This window comes from Nannospalax galili, unplaced genomic scaffold (genome assembly GCF_000622305.1).
Source record: "Nannospalax galili isolate Female #2095 unplaced genomic scaffold, S.galili_v1.0 scaffold571, whole genome shotgun sequence".
In the NCBI taxonomy this organism is placed as follows: domain Eukaryota; kingdom Metazoa; phylum Chordata; class Mammalia; order Rodentia; family Spalacidae; genus Nannospalax; species Nannospalax galili.
In genome coordinates this window covers 340,011-353,778 of record NW_008330297.1, presented here as the reverse complement: position 1 = coordinate 353,778, position 13,768 = coordinate 340,011, and the positions used below count along the sequence as shown (strand labels likewise).

Genomic DNA, 13,768 nt, shown 5'->3' with positions numbered 1-13,768 from the left:
TCAAAGGTCCTGCTCGACCATGGCTGGCTTTACTTGGAAGCATGGAGGAGATGTTTCCTCTGAGTTGACCCTCCTCTTTGTAGATTGGATACTGGTTCAAGTCCATCTGGTGGGGTCTCCATAGCCTCCCTGAACAAGAGGACAGGTCACTCACCACAGTTACAGGACATTTTGAAAGATGTTCCATAGCCCCCTGGAACTTGGTCGAACTTAGAGGGCAAGGGGCAAAAACTGTCCTTTAAGTCCCTCTGACCACATTAGTATAGGTCTCAAAGTATGGATGTTAAACATTCAATAAGGTTAGTTCCACCAGTCTGGTACTTTTAATTATTATGTGCTATGTAGATAAAGCTTGGGTAAAAAAAACCGATGGTTCTCAGATAAACCTTGATTAGATATATATATTTTGTTCATTAAACTAGTTGACTAAACTATGACCTTTAATCTGTGCGGTCATGTTGAAGGAAAAAGAGAACTAATTAGGGTTTCACATCTGGGAGAACAGCAATTCTAACGCAGAGAGAAAAGTCCCAGGGAACAGACTCTTGTGCTCATAAGCAGGTGTCCTATGCCCAGAAAAATCTCTTTTGGTTATAACAAGCAAGTTCTCAACAATGAGGCGGATGTGTGGTGTGGGGTGGTTGTCAAGGCGCTCCCTCTGTGTCGTGCTTATGTCCTCATCTACTCATTCATTTCCTGCTTAACCTTCAGTCCTATATGGTTTGTGCATTTAGCTATTCAGTAATTCTGAGCACAAGATACTGTGCTAAGGGGTTTCTGTTCGTCATACTGTTATATTAACTGTCATGTGAAGATTAAGAAAATGTAGCCCCTTTCCCAGGGTTGCGTAGTGAACAAGTGGTAGGGTTAGAATTCAGAGATGGTCATTTCCTAAGACTGTTCCCTGAGTAATCACAGAGAGGAGCTTGTGGTTGGTGCTCCTCTGTGTTAGAGCATCTGCTTAGCATGTGCAAGGCCCTGGGTTCAACCCACAATACCACAGAACCATCAGAGAGAGAGGTATCATCTCCACTCAGCATCAAAATGGGACAGATCCAGAGTCATGTAACAAATTTCAATCACCTTCTGCTGCAACCCTTATAACTATCATAATAACAGCCTTCTCCTCATTGAACTTACTTGAAAGGATGTTTTTGATGTCAGCTGTGGATAATGACAGAGCTTGCTTGCTGTTCTCAGAAGTGTAAGTGTTGATCAGAACTACAGATGTCAACATCTCTCGGGGCCTCTAAGGTAGTGAGGTCTTATTTCCCTGCATTCGGGAGGTGCCTTTAATTTTCACAGCACCTGATTAGTAGTATCCTGGTGTCCAACGCTTAGGCATTGCCTTCAGGAGGTAGATGGATGCAGCTGGGCCCTGCAGAGCCACAGTTCAGCTTCTCTAGTGCACTATGACTTAACAAGCCCTTCGTAAGTCCTCTCCCTTCTACAGACAGCTGCTAAAAACCTTTAATTTGTCTGGAAATGAGAGGTTTATAGTTTAAAAACATTGATATTAGCTGTAGATTTGATTTAAATAACTGAGATTCCAATCCTATGGTATTAGATTACATGGGCACTCTTAGCCAGTGAAGTCAAACAGAGGTGGCTGTATTGGTTGAGGAAAAGACAAACTCAATGAACATGACTCCTTGATAATTCTGTGCTGTTAGTAATGCTAATGAATCCTGCTTCCTAAAGTAGTTGAACTAAGGTAAAGATGCACTCTTTTTTTATCCTTTTGTGGGCTCTTGAAGGCTAACTCCTATGCTACAGTAGTAGGTTGAGTATTTCCTGTAGAGGATCACAATGAATTTGAAGTTGTCTGGGTCTTAGCTAGCTTTCCTTTCACCTGCCCAGAAGTCTGAGCTTTGCCTCCCAGCTGAACTGAACAGAGAATAGCACATCGCTTAGGTTTAGCACCATGGGGAGCTCAATTCTCATTGCCTAACTCTCGCTTCAAACTGTTTAAATTTATAAATGTAACAGTGAGATCAGAGTTGATCATTTTATTACCCTGTCCTAAGCAAGTGGCCTCAGAATTCCTCTCCTCCCATTAGGGGAGAGATGCAAGGGAACTGAACCCACGGAAGTGAAGCCATGAGAAAGGGTGACTGCCTAGGACAGTGTGTAGAGACACTGAAGGGTGAATCTCCACATGCTGTCATTATGTTGGCCTGTCCCTTCCTGATCTGGGACCCACTGAACCTCTGGCTGCCCTGAGTTCCAGCAGGAGATCAGAGGTGGGGAAGAGAGACACTGGATATTTATACAGCGCTGGCTTTGTCTCTGCCTGGACACTGACACATCTCCCTTGACCGTGTCTTGTATCTGGATCAATATTGGGGTACTAGTTACTTGTGTTTTAAATCAATAGAATTTTTGTGTGGAGAGCATGCTCATGTTAATGTGTGTGTGTGCGTGTGTGTGTGTGTGTGTGTGTGTGTGTGACAGAAACAAGAAAGAGACTATCTTTATATTTCAGAATGAAGGGAAAGGAATAGTTCTCTTTGGAAAATTAATGATGATCTAACAACTCTTCCCCCCATATTACATTATTTTAGGAAATCTCTCATAGAAGGCAGTTATTTAAGCGGAAAGAACCGTCAAATAATCATCAAGGAGAATGTCTTTCAGCCACGAGGAATTGCTGTTCATCCAAAGGCCAAGTAAGTATTTACAAAAAGAAGTAACTTTTCTGCAAAGCTAGTGCCGCTGCTCATGTCTGAGGTGCTGGAGTTCAAAGTTTTGTGAAGACCTCAGGTGGTCAGAGCACCAGAAGCCAAGATGATCTGTGAGATTCGCTCAGATCCGCAGAACCAGAGTGACTAGCATACATCCGTCACCTTTGGTTTTCTATTTTTGTTAGTAACTTTGTTGACATTCTTTGTCTTAAGTATATTCAATTTCCTTTTGAAAAGAAGTTGGCTGTGATTCAAGCCAATTGATCTATTTTCCAGCAATCTCTGGAAATGTGTTGGCAGTAACTGATAATTACTCTGGAGTCAGGCTTAAAAAATGAGAACTCATCTCTAAATAGGTCAAATAAATATTAAGCCATATTGACTTATAGATACATAGATATATAAAATTTATTTTCAGTGATTGAAAAGAATGGAAATTTTTTTCTTGCAGATCTAACTTATGTGCTTTCCTTATTAAAGGAGATTATTCTGGACAGATACAGGGAGAAATCCTCGAATTGAAAGCTCTTCCCTTCAAGGCTCTGGTCGGCTGGTGATAGTAAGCTCTGATCTGTTGGAGCCTAGTGGAATCACTATTGACTACTTAACAGACACTTTGTATTGGTGTGATACCAAGCAGTCTGTGATCGAAATGGCCGATCTGGATGGTTCCAAACGCCGAAGGCTTGCCCAGAATGATGTAGGTGAGGCTTTGGAGTGGATATATTCATCTTTTTTTTTTTAAAGAAGATTTTTTAAAATTATTTTTAAAATTATATACGAGAGAGAGAGAGATGGCTCAGTGGTTAAGAGCACTTACTGCTCTTCCAGATAATCCAGGCTGGATTCCCAGTACCCACATAGCCACTAACATCTGTCCTTAACTCCAGCTCCAAGATACCAGCACTGAGAAACCCTCTGGCCTCCACAGACAACCACACACATGGTGCACTTACACACATGCAAGCACAACACTCATATACAGAAAATAAAAATAAATAGATCTTTTTAAAAAACTAGAAAAGATATGTCTTTTATGAATAATAAACCCAAAAGCCCAGAAACATTAATCTAGAGAGAGAGAGAGAGAGAGAGAGAGAGAGAGAGAGAGAGAGAGAGAGAGACTGTGCGCAGGTGAGGGCAGGTGCCCACAGAAGCCAGAAGAGGGTGTTGGATCCCTGGAGATAGAGTTATATGCAATTATAAGCTGCCCTACGTGTGCCCTAAGAACTGAACTTCGGTCCTCTGCAAGAGCAGTACTCGTGCTTAACTATTGAGCCACCTCTCCAGCTCCTGATTTCTTCATCTTGCTTGAGTGCTAATGAGTGTTAAGTCCAAAATATGCTTAGCCCTGTGTATACACTTAACAAATGGTGAGAAAAGAACAGAGAGACATATATCTCCAGAAACATTAAGTATAATAATCGCCTGAACACTAAAATATTGATAAAAAGTAGAACTGAATAATCACTTCTCTTTCCCCAAGTTTTCACAAATGAAAATGAAAATTTTAACTTTTCTGAATTTATTTAGAAATAAAAGCTTGATCCAGCTCTTATCATTTCTTATGCTTTTTAAATTTGTTATTCCATAACAGTGACGGCCTCACTTTTAGACATTAATAAATGGCAGTTGATGACACTGGCAAAGACTGACCAAGAAAGGGCTCTCTCTTGCTGTATTTTCAGATTGTGCATGCAAGATCATGCACTTTCAAAAATATCTTTAAAACATTGTAGCCAGGGGCTGGAGAAATGGCGCACACTTAGGCTAAGGTGGTAAAATTTGTCTCGTGTGCTTTTTAACCACAATAAAAATAACTATAGTTATGGGAAAGTATCCCTCGTTATACGTATAGTTTTACTCTGAGACAAAGGCCTAGAGACTGAAATGCATGTTAGGGATCCTGATAGGTAGAAGAGGCCCTGTAACTAGGACAAATCATTTGAGTTTTCTACCACAAGAGGGAGATATTAACTTCAATCTGCCAAACCCATTCACCTGGGGATTGTGACCTTGATTAAAGCTTCCAAATGCATGCCCTCTTGCCTTAGTGTCCAACTGCTTGAGGCAGTGAGTGACTACATTCTCCTGTTGTTCATGCTTATAGTCCTTGTAGTTCCAGCAGCCTGATGGATTTGGTGGGTTTGGTTGGGGAGGACTCCGGAGGAAGCCCACTCAAGGGTTGATGGGAGCTACAGAAATGCAGGCAGCAGATAATACATGGCACTTTCAAAAATCTCATTTCTGCGCAGCAGGATGTACAGAGAAGCTAGAGGGGTGTGAGCAATATGTAGTGACAGGATATGAATAGGCTGAGGCACAGTGCGGTGTGGTGAACGAATATGTCGGAGATGCAGCCATTGTTGGCAGAAGCAGCCTGGGAGAGCCTAGGAAAGGTGGGTCACAAGCACAGGCCCTGGACTAACGAGTAAGGGGAGAGAGGAAAGGAGAGGCCAACACCTGGAAATGTGGTAGAATGGCGAATAGGAGATGTGCTGATTCACCTACCTCAGAATTTTAAAAATTCCTTTTATGCACTTGTGAATTCATTCTGCTGCTTAGTGACAGCTGTTCAAGTGACAGGGAAGCTAAAGCCAAGAGCAGCAAGAAACTTCAAGTTGAAGTCTGTGGGATGAGTGGGCAACCTTCCGGCCTTGGCTCCCCTGGTGCTTTCAACAGGTGTAGGGAGCAGCTGCCCATGATGTAGCGCGTGATCTTGCGGGTTCTTGTGAATAACTAGCTGTGAGAAGGACCAATCTGTTTTTAATGGCCATCTGGTTGCTTCCAGGTCAGCCCTTTGCGGTAGCTGTGTTTGAGGATCACCTGTGGTTCTCAGATTTGACTATATCATCGGTAATAAGGGTGAACAAGAGGACTGGCGAGAACAGGGTACGTCTCCGCGGCGGCATGCTGAAGCCTTCATCACTGCTTGTGGTCCATCCACTGGCAAAACCAGGTACACCGAAGAAGGCTGCAGGCCTCTCTGCACTGGAGACGGTGGCTGCTTTAACCAGTGCTGGCAGGCAGTGGGGGCATTGGCGATTTTGTTACTTTTTTTCATCAGATAGCTTGGTATTTTCGTAATTTAAATTTCCTCCCTAATATGGTGTTTTGAATAATTTGTGCTTTATCCCACTGGCTGCATTCTTCCTTTTACTTCCTTGCTACATTTCAAAGACCCTCGAGTTATAGGCACTAAGGGTAAGCAATTTAGAGGTTTTTAAAAAAATATATAATGACTACTTTGTTTATTTAATGTGTGAGAGTGTTTTGTCTGCATGTATGCTAAGTGCACCTGTGTCGTGCAATGCCCACAGAGGCCAGAAGAGGGTGTCAGGTTCCCTGGAACTGGTTGTTAGTCTCCATGTGGGTGCTGGGAACCAAACCAGGTCCTCTGCAAGAGCAGCCAGTGCTGTTAATCTCTGAGCCATCGCTCCAGCCCCTTGTTTATATTTTGTGACTCAAAAATAAAATAGGGCTGGAGCGATGATTCAGCGGTTAAGAGCATTGACTGCTCTTGCAGAGGACCCGGGTTTGATATTCAGCATCCGCGGGGCAGCTAACAATCGGCAGTAACTCCAGTTCCAGGGGATCTGACGACCTCTTCTGACCTCAGGCATTGCAGGACAAAAGTGCACTTACATACTGCAGGCAATACATTCATACACACACACACACACACACACACACACACACATACACACACACACACACACACGGTAATTTTATTTAGGCAGTTTAGATTTCTGCAATGGAAACGTCTACCCACACCTCTCACTGCCAGCTAGTGAGCGGCAGCCGGTGGCTTTTCTTCCTCTCGGTTTGACTGGATTATGAGTCGGGAAATAGGAATTATGTCTGACGAAGGAGCTTTTAAAACTAGACTGCTAGCCATGCTCAGCAAATATTCATAAAGTACTAACATTCTTAGCTTGTCTTAGAGTCAGTGACTGCTTGTATGAACTCCCCTGAGAGTGCTTGCTGCATCCTCCATTTTGAATGACTTGACTTCTCCCGAAAGGCGTAGGCTTTGATTTGCATCAGCAACACCCTCCGTATCTCTAAACCCATCTGTGCCTTCTCTGTTTCCTGTTAGGTGCAGATCCCTGCTTACATGAGAATGGAGGCTGCGAACACGTTTGTCAAGGGAGCTTCGGAGCTGCCCAGTGTTCATGTCATGAAGGTTTTATGACAGCTCAGGATGGGAAAACGTGCCTTTCCCTGGAGGGTCACCAGACACTGGCCGGTAATACAGCACCCGACACAGCTAAATCACCTTACGTGGGCTCTGGAGTATGGTAGTGCAGGCATGGCTCTGCTTTTGGTGATTTTAATGTTCTGTTTTATTAAATGATCCCATGTCCTTAGGAGTGCTTTGTCCTTGGGTTTCTGCAACCCTTGATCCTGGTGAGTTTCAGGTTTCTTATTACAGGGTAAATTAGATTGACTTCTAATTGTAAAGGTCTTAGGCTTCACATTCTCCCCCGTTTGCAGTAGGCTGAAGTAAGTGCTAGTGTTTTACCACCTCACCGTGTTGAGAGACATTTGCTTAGAAGTTTTATGCCCTCAATTTTAGAGGTAGTAAAATATAATCTCCCTCCCACGTGTTGGGTCTTAATAAGAAAAATTAAGGCCTTTCTAGAAATAACTTTACAGTATCAAACGAGTGTGGGAAATCTACCCTGAAAAGGCTCATGATACACCCACTACAGGCTACAGCTGAGAGGGCAAGGTGTGTGATATGTACCCTGTCTGCCTTCAGTGCACGCCCTACGTAGGCATGTATGAACTCATCTTTTGATATCTTCCTACCACAATATGCCAAAAAAACTTATAATTTATTAAGCCTTTTTAAAAAGTGCGTATTTATTTGGTAGGCATGGCATAAATATGTTAGGCGGCAGGCTGGTAACAATGAGTGGTCACGGACAGGATTTGGATAGTGGAATTTTCAGTTTAATTTTTTTTCTATTAGTTTGTTGCCATAGGATAATAGCTTCACACCTCTTAGACTCAGAACTCCTTTACACTCTTAAAAGACTTATTAAGAACCCCAAAGAGGACCACGGGCAAAGGCACCTCTCACCAAGCCTGATGACCCGAGTTTAATCCCTGGGACCCACGTGGTAGAAGGAAAGAACCAGATGCTGCAAGTTACCCTCTGACCTCCACGCTCACACTGGCTCATGTGCACACACGCAAAATAAATAAATAAATGTAACTTTAAAAAAGAACCCCAAAGAGTTTTTTGCTTATTTATTAATTCTTATATTGAAAATTAAAACAAAAACTCAATTGTAATGATATTAATAATAAACCTGTTATTTATTAGCATAACACATTTCATAACAGTACCTAAATAGTTTATTTTCCAAATCGAAGAATATATAACGAGAAGAGGAGCAATGTTTTACATTTCTGTGTTTAGATCTGGGTGAACAGATGGCAGCTGGAGTCTCGTATCTGCTCCTCAGTTAAATCTCTTCTGTGTTGTTTTGGTTGAAGGCTGTGAAGCAGATGTGGTCTCAGAAGGAGCATCATTTAACAGCCTTTTGAATGCTATTAGGAGCTTTGATGGGATATTACTGTTTTGCTACTCTACCAGGACTATGCAGGCCCTACCTGTTATGAGAAATCTGACATTCGCAAACAACTGCCAGTTGCTTTCCTTGAAAGTGATGGGCTCACTTCATTCGTTTTTGAGTCAAGCCTTGCTCAACAGGCCTTAATAGCACAGTTTGCCTGTCAGCCATTTTTTCAGATGGTCGTGTGAAATGAAGAAAAGGCGAATCTTAGCTCACATCTCAAAAATCACTCATGTGCTTTTCCTGTAGGCAGCTCTCACAATTGGCTTGGGACGGAAGCCTTTTGTGTGTATTTCTTATTTTGTTATACAGAATATTAAAGATCCAAGAACAAACCTTGTGTCATCGCAAGCTGGGCACACAGCTGGCATGTGAATGCAGAGTGGATGTTAGGGGCTCAGCTTCTGCTGAACTTCAGTGTAACTCCCTTGATTTGCACTATAGCATCACAGTCCCACTCACCAATCCTTTGCTGTACCAATGTGAACGTGAATATGGGGAAAAGAAGCAAACAAGAGCTTTCTACTGTAATGACAGGAGCCTCGGTCCTGCAGAGTTTGTACCATGAGACCCAGAGGTCTGCAGAGCACAGTGTAGAGAAGTGTTGCCTTATAGAATCTGCTGCCTCCTCTTCAGGGGTGGTGGGTGCGTGTATTAAAATGTGGCTTTCTTATGCCCTTCACATTTAAAAATGTGGTTAAAACTGGCTATAATAAATATGAAAGCAAGCCAGAGGAGGAAGTAAGTATGGAAGACAGGTTGGGGAGAGCCAGCCTCTCACTGCCTTTATAGTTATGGTCACCTATAATCATGAGCTAATTATGTTAAGGAATTTGGGATGTGATTTTTTTTTTTTTAATTTAAAAAGAGTCCCATTTTTCAAGGCGTGGTGGTGCACACCTTTAATCCCAGCACTCAGCCAGCCTGGTTTACATAGCAAGTTCTATATGGAAGACAGGTTGGGGAGAGCCAGCCTCTCACTGCCTTTATAGTTATGGTCACCTATAATCATGAGCTAATTATGTTAAGGAATTTGGGATGTGATTTTTTTTTTTTTAATTTAAAAAGAGTCCCATTTTTCAAGGCGTGGTGGTGCACACCTTTAATCCCAGCACTCAGCCAGCCTGGTTTACATAGCAAGTTCTAGGCCAGCTAGGGCTATAGGGATACCCTGTCTCAAAAAAAAAAAAAAAAAAAAAAAAAACCAACCAAAAAGAGTCCCAATTTTTTTTTTTTTCCCTACTGAGTGAAAGTTGGTAAGATTTTCCAAGTCACTAAACCTGGCCCATCTTCTTATTAAAAGAATGAGTCTAAACTCACAACCAATGAGTGCTATACATGTAAATTAAATCCAAGTCCTAGGAATGGAAAAGCTAAACTAACAGAATATTTTGGCCCTCAACAGGCAATAATACTGATCTAAGTAATGTGGTAACACCATTGGACAACTTAACAAAGGGCGGAGCATCGGAAGATGACAACACAGAGTGTCAGCGTGGGCTTGTGTCTGAAATCATGGTGTCAGGTATGAACCAGTTCTGTCACTACCTTTGGTTCTAACAGCTTCCATTCCACCAGTGATGAATTCTGTATTATCTTTCCAACATAATATTGTCTAAATCTACTGGAGCTTGGGCTCACTTCCTCCCTCTCTCTCTTGAATAGTGTCTTACACATGAACTGTATGTATTGGGGGTCTCTGGATTGAATACCATTTGAAGAAATATATTTTGGAAGCAGAGGTGACAGTGAGGATAGCAGAGCCTTAAGGTTATCGCCATCCACACCTTCTGTGGTTGGTACTTTGTCTAGCTAGTGTGAAAAGTTGATACCAATTGATGAACAAATTGGTTTCTTCAATTGCTACAGAGATTCCATAAACAGAAAATGTAATTCTTTTTTTATATGTTGCACATTTATCAGTAAGCTGTCAAATGATTTGTTTAATATATAACAACAAGAAGACATTAAAGGAGTCCTCTGACTTTTGTGTCTGAAGACCAGGTGCATAGGGCTCAGGAATGGCGTGCTCCAGCTGATCAGTATGATTTTTGATGATATAATTAACATTTACATATGTTTTAGTATATCCTTTCATTTTCGATTTGTGTGATAATCCATTATTTTATAGATGTAAAACTTGAGAGTAAGGTGAATTAATTAGTGATTGAACTAAAGATTTTGAAAGCTGTGACTAAATAGGACTGGAAAGATGGTTGAGCTGGTGAAGCACTGCACAGGCTTGAGGACCTGAGTTAGGACCCCCGGAACTCACATTAAAACAAAAATGAAAACAAAGCAAACGAAAAACCAACAAAAACAAGCCAACAGAAAAACAGGCATGGTGGCCTGTGCTTGTAACCCTGGTGTCGGAGGTGGGGCAGGAGGATCCCTGGGCTTCTAGCCAGCCAGTCAGTCTGAGTCAGTGAGCTCCTTATTCAGTGAGAGATGACATTATCTCAAAAAATCAGGCGGGAGGGTGTTTGGAGGAAGAAACCTGACCTTGAGTTTTGGCCTCCACACACCAGCACACGTGTGTATGCATGCACATGCATATATAAACACATAAAAAAATATTGAGCTGGGCGTGGTGGTGCACGCCTTTAATCCCAGCACTCGGGAGGCAGAGGCAGCCAGATCTCTGTGAGTTCAAGGCCAGCCTGGTCTACATAGTGAGTTCCAGGACAGCTTGGGCTACAGGGAGACCCTTTCTCAAAAAAACCAAAAAAAAAAAAAAAAGTGCACGTTCATAAAAAGATTAAATATTCAAAAATTGCACTTAAAAAATATTGGAAGCTTAAAAAAGAAAATGCGACCAAATAATCAATTCTTGTTAAAATAAGAGATTCTAGAAATATCATTTATTTGGCAGATTTTTGTTTGTTTGTTTTTGTTCTTGTCATACACTGTATTAAGTGCTAGGGATACCAGGGTGTGCTAAATACATCTCCAGTCTGCAAGGTCACAGTTTGATGTGGGAACAAGCAATGTGACAGGATAAAACATCAGTAAGCAGTGTTTGTGAGCTAAAGAAACTTTTCAGAGTTGCCAGGGATCCGTGCAGGTCCGTAGAGCATATTCTGAAGGAGCGCATTCTGATACTTAAGAGAGACTTCAGGATGATGGGAAATGAGAGAGTAAATGTTGGGGGTCAGAGAGTGATGATGCGATCAAAGACTTGTGGGTATTTATATAATACTGTGTGTGACTTATCATGCTTATACTTCAACAATAATGCAAGCCAAAAGAGCCCTGGTCTATATTCTGTGTCACTTTTATCCCTCACTGAGGCCTGGTGTGTATTAGGTACTTCTGAGTGAATTTTAGTCTTACAGTTAGGTAACAGAGTCTCTGCTGGTATCTGAGGCTTTTTTCTCTCTTTGTTTTGGTCTTTGAAACAGGGTCTCCCTGTACCCCTAGCTGGCCTGGAACTTGCTATATAGACCAGGCTGGCCTTGAACTCACAGAGATTGGCCTGTCTCTGCCTCCTAAGTGCTGGGACTAACGATATGCTTCACTATGCTTGGCTTGAGGCTTTGCTTTTTAAAATACTGGGACTCAAACCTGAGTTTGGCTCATACTAGGCCTAGTACTTTACTTCTAGGCTATACCCTCAATTTTAATTCTTTTAAAAAATATTTATTATTTTAATTTTATGTGTATGAGTATATTGCCTACATGTATGTAAGTGCACCCATGTCATGCAGTGCTGGTAGACATCAGATCCCCTGGAACTGGAGTTATGGACAGTTGCTAGCTGTCATGTGGGTGCTGGGAACCAAACCCTCTTTAAGAGGAGCCAGTGCTCTTACCTGCTGAGCCTTCTCTCCAGCCCTCAATCTTAATTCTTGTTCAGATATCACTATGATATTCTTTGTGATCTTTATTTAAATATGTCATCTATTTGTAGAGGATTTTTAAAACACTTATCACTCATAATATAAAGAAGACACTCACCACTGGCACTGTGCCCAGACTGAGCTTGTGACAGAAAGAACTTGGGTTTTCAGCCCCTCCCTCCTACTGAATATCTGTTGCTTATCATCATGCAAAGCTGATTTGAGGTCTGCAAGTTAACCAATAATACCTGAGTCACATTCTAATTTGAATACGCTCTGATACTCTCTACCCTGCTCTTGGCAGCCTCGGGAATTGGGAGCCAGTCCTCTCAATATTTGAGCTTTCCCATTCTGAGTTGTGAGTGACGGGGTGACCAGGCAAGCATGAAAGGCATGTGCTCCCAGAAGAGAAATCTTGGTTAAGTAGCTAAGCATATGAAACACAATGACCCCAGTGTTTGTGGTCATGTGGGACCTGAATCCAGCTTAGAGCCTTTAACCTTTGATTTACAAGCAAGCTCAAGGCTTCTTTTCATCTCTTCTGTACTCTGTGAACAAACTTTCCAGTGAGTGGATGGGTGGTGGTTCATAGACTGCTGTTGGTATGCCCGATCTTCTAACCCAAAAAAGGAGGTGTGGGAGGCATTTGAGAAGGATTATGCACAAGTAGTTAAAGCAGAAAGGCAAAAACAAAGAAAAACTCGTTCACATCCCTGGCTCAATGTGTAACTCTGTCCCCTGGGGCATCTGCATTTCAATGGAGTATGAAATAAAATGATCCATTTACAGCATTTGACTTCTACGGGTTGTGACTCAGCAAAAGTGCCGGGAGGCTTGCAAGTCAGTGCATCAGTCTTGATAATAAGCACACACTGTGACACATATTCTATTAGAGATGAAGCATGATATGCGTAAATTGATAATAAATCTTTGTACGAGTCTATCTCTTTCCCATAAATAGATCTGCTTGCTGCATAGAAGTCTGTGTTGGGGTGGGGAGGGGGGTAGATTTATTCCTTTTTGTATGTCACAATATTTGGGAACTTTTGTTAAAAAAAAAAAACCTTTTGAAATTTGACTGTATTTCAAGCACTGTTAATAGTTAAAATGTCCAAATGCTTTAAAAAATTATAAACAAGCCCACACAGGGCTCTCTGAACACCAGACTGTTCTTTAAAGTTTAGCTCAGCACCCGAGAGAGTGAGAGGGAGGTGTCAGGTTGGAGGCCAGCCTAGGTAAGACCTCGTCAAAAAGACCAAAGCCAAAACCGAAACAACCAACAAACCAATATGACTAAAGTTTGTTCAGCACATGTAAACATAAACCTGTATCTTATGAATCCAATGAAATAGATGCAGCTTACAGCTCAACCTGAGGTTTCTGTTCCAAGGCTAGCCTGTACCAGAACTTCAGGAAGGAAGTGTTGGAATGTCCTCTGCAGCCCAGGACATGAAGATCAATTTTTTACCCCCTAAGGTCTAGAAATAATTGCATTGGGTTCTCATGTTTGCAGATCAAGATGACTGTGCCCCTGGAGGATGTGGCAGGCATGCCCAGTGTGTTTCAGAGGGAGAGAATGCCACCTGTCAGTGTTTGGAAGGATTTGCTGGGGATGGAAAACTGTGTTCTGGTAAGAGCAAAGGCCAAATACACGTAT

General features: G+C 42.0%; 1 protein-coding gene across 1 annotated transcript in view; it reads left to right on the top strand.

Annotated features, from left to right (window-relative positions):
* The window catches only part of Egf (epidermal growth factor), a 38,204-nt gene that overhangs the window by 4,575 nt on the left and 19,861 nt on the right, over positions 1–13,768 (top strand). Inside the window, 6 exon segments of the mRNA XM_029568613.1 lie at positions 2,565–2,669; positions 3,165–3,388; positions 5,476–5,643; positions 6,784–6,933; positions 9,678–9,797; positions 13,625–13,741. Coding sequence (XP_029424473.1) covers positions 2,565–2,669; positions 3,165–3,388; positions 5,476–5,643; positions 6,784–6,933; positions 9,678–9,797; positions 13,625–13,741 — 884 coding nt within the window.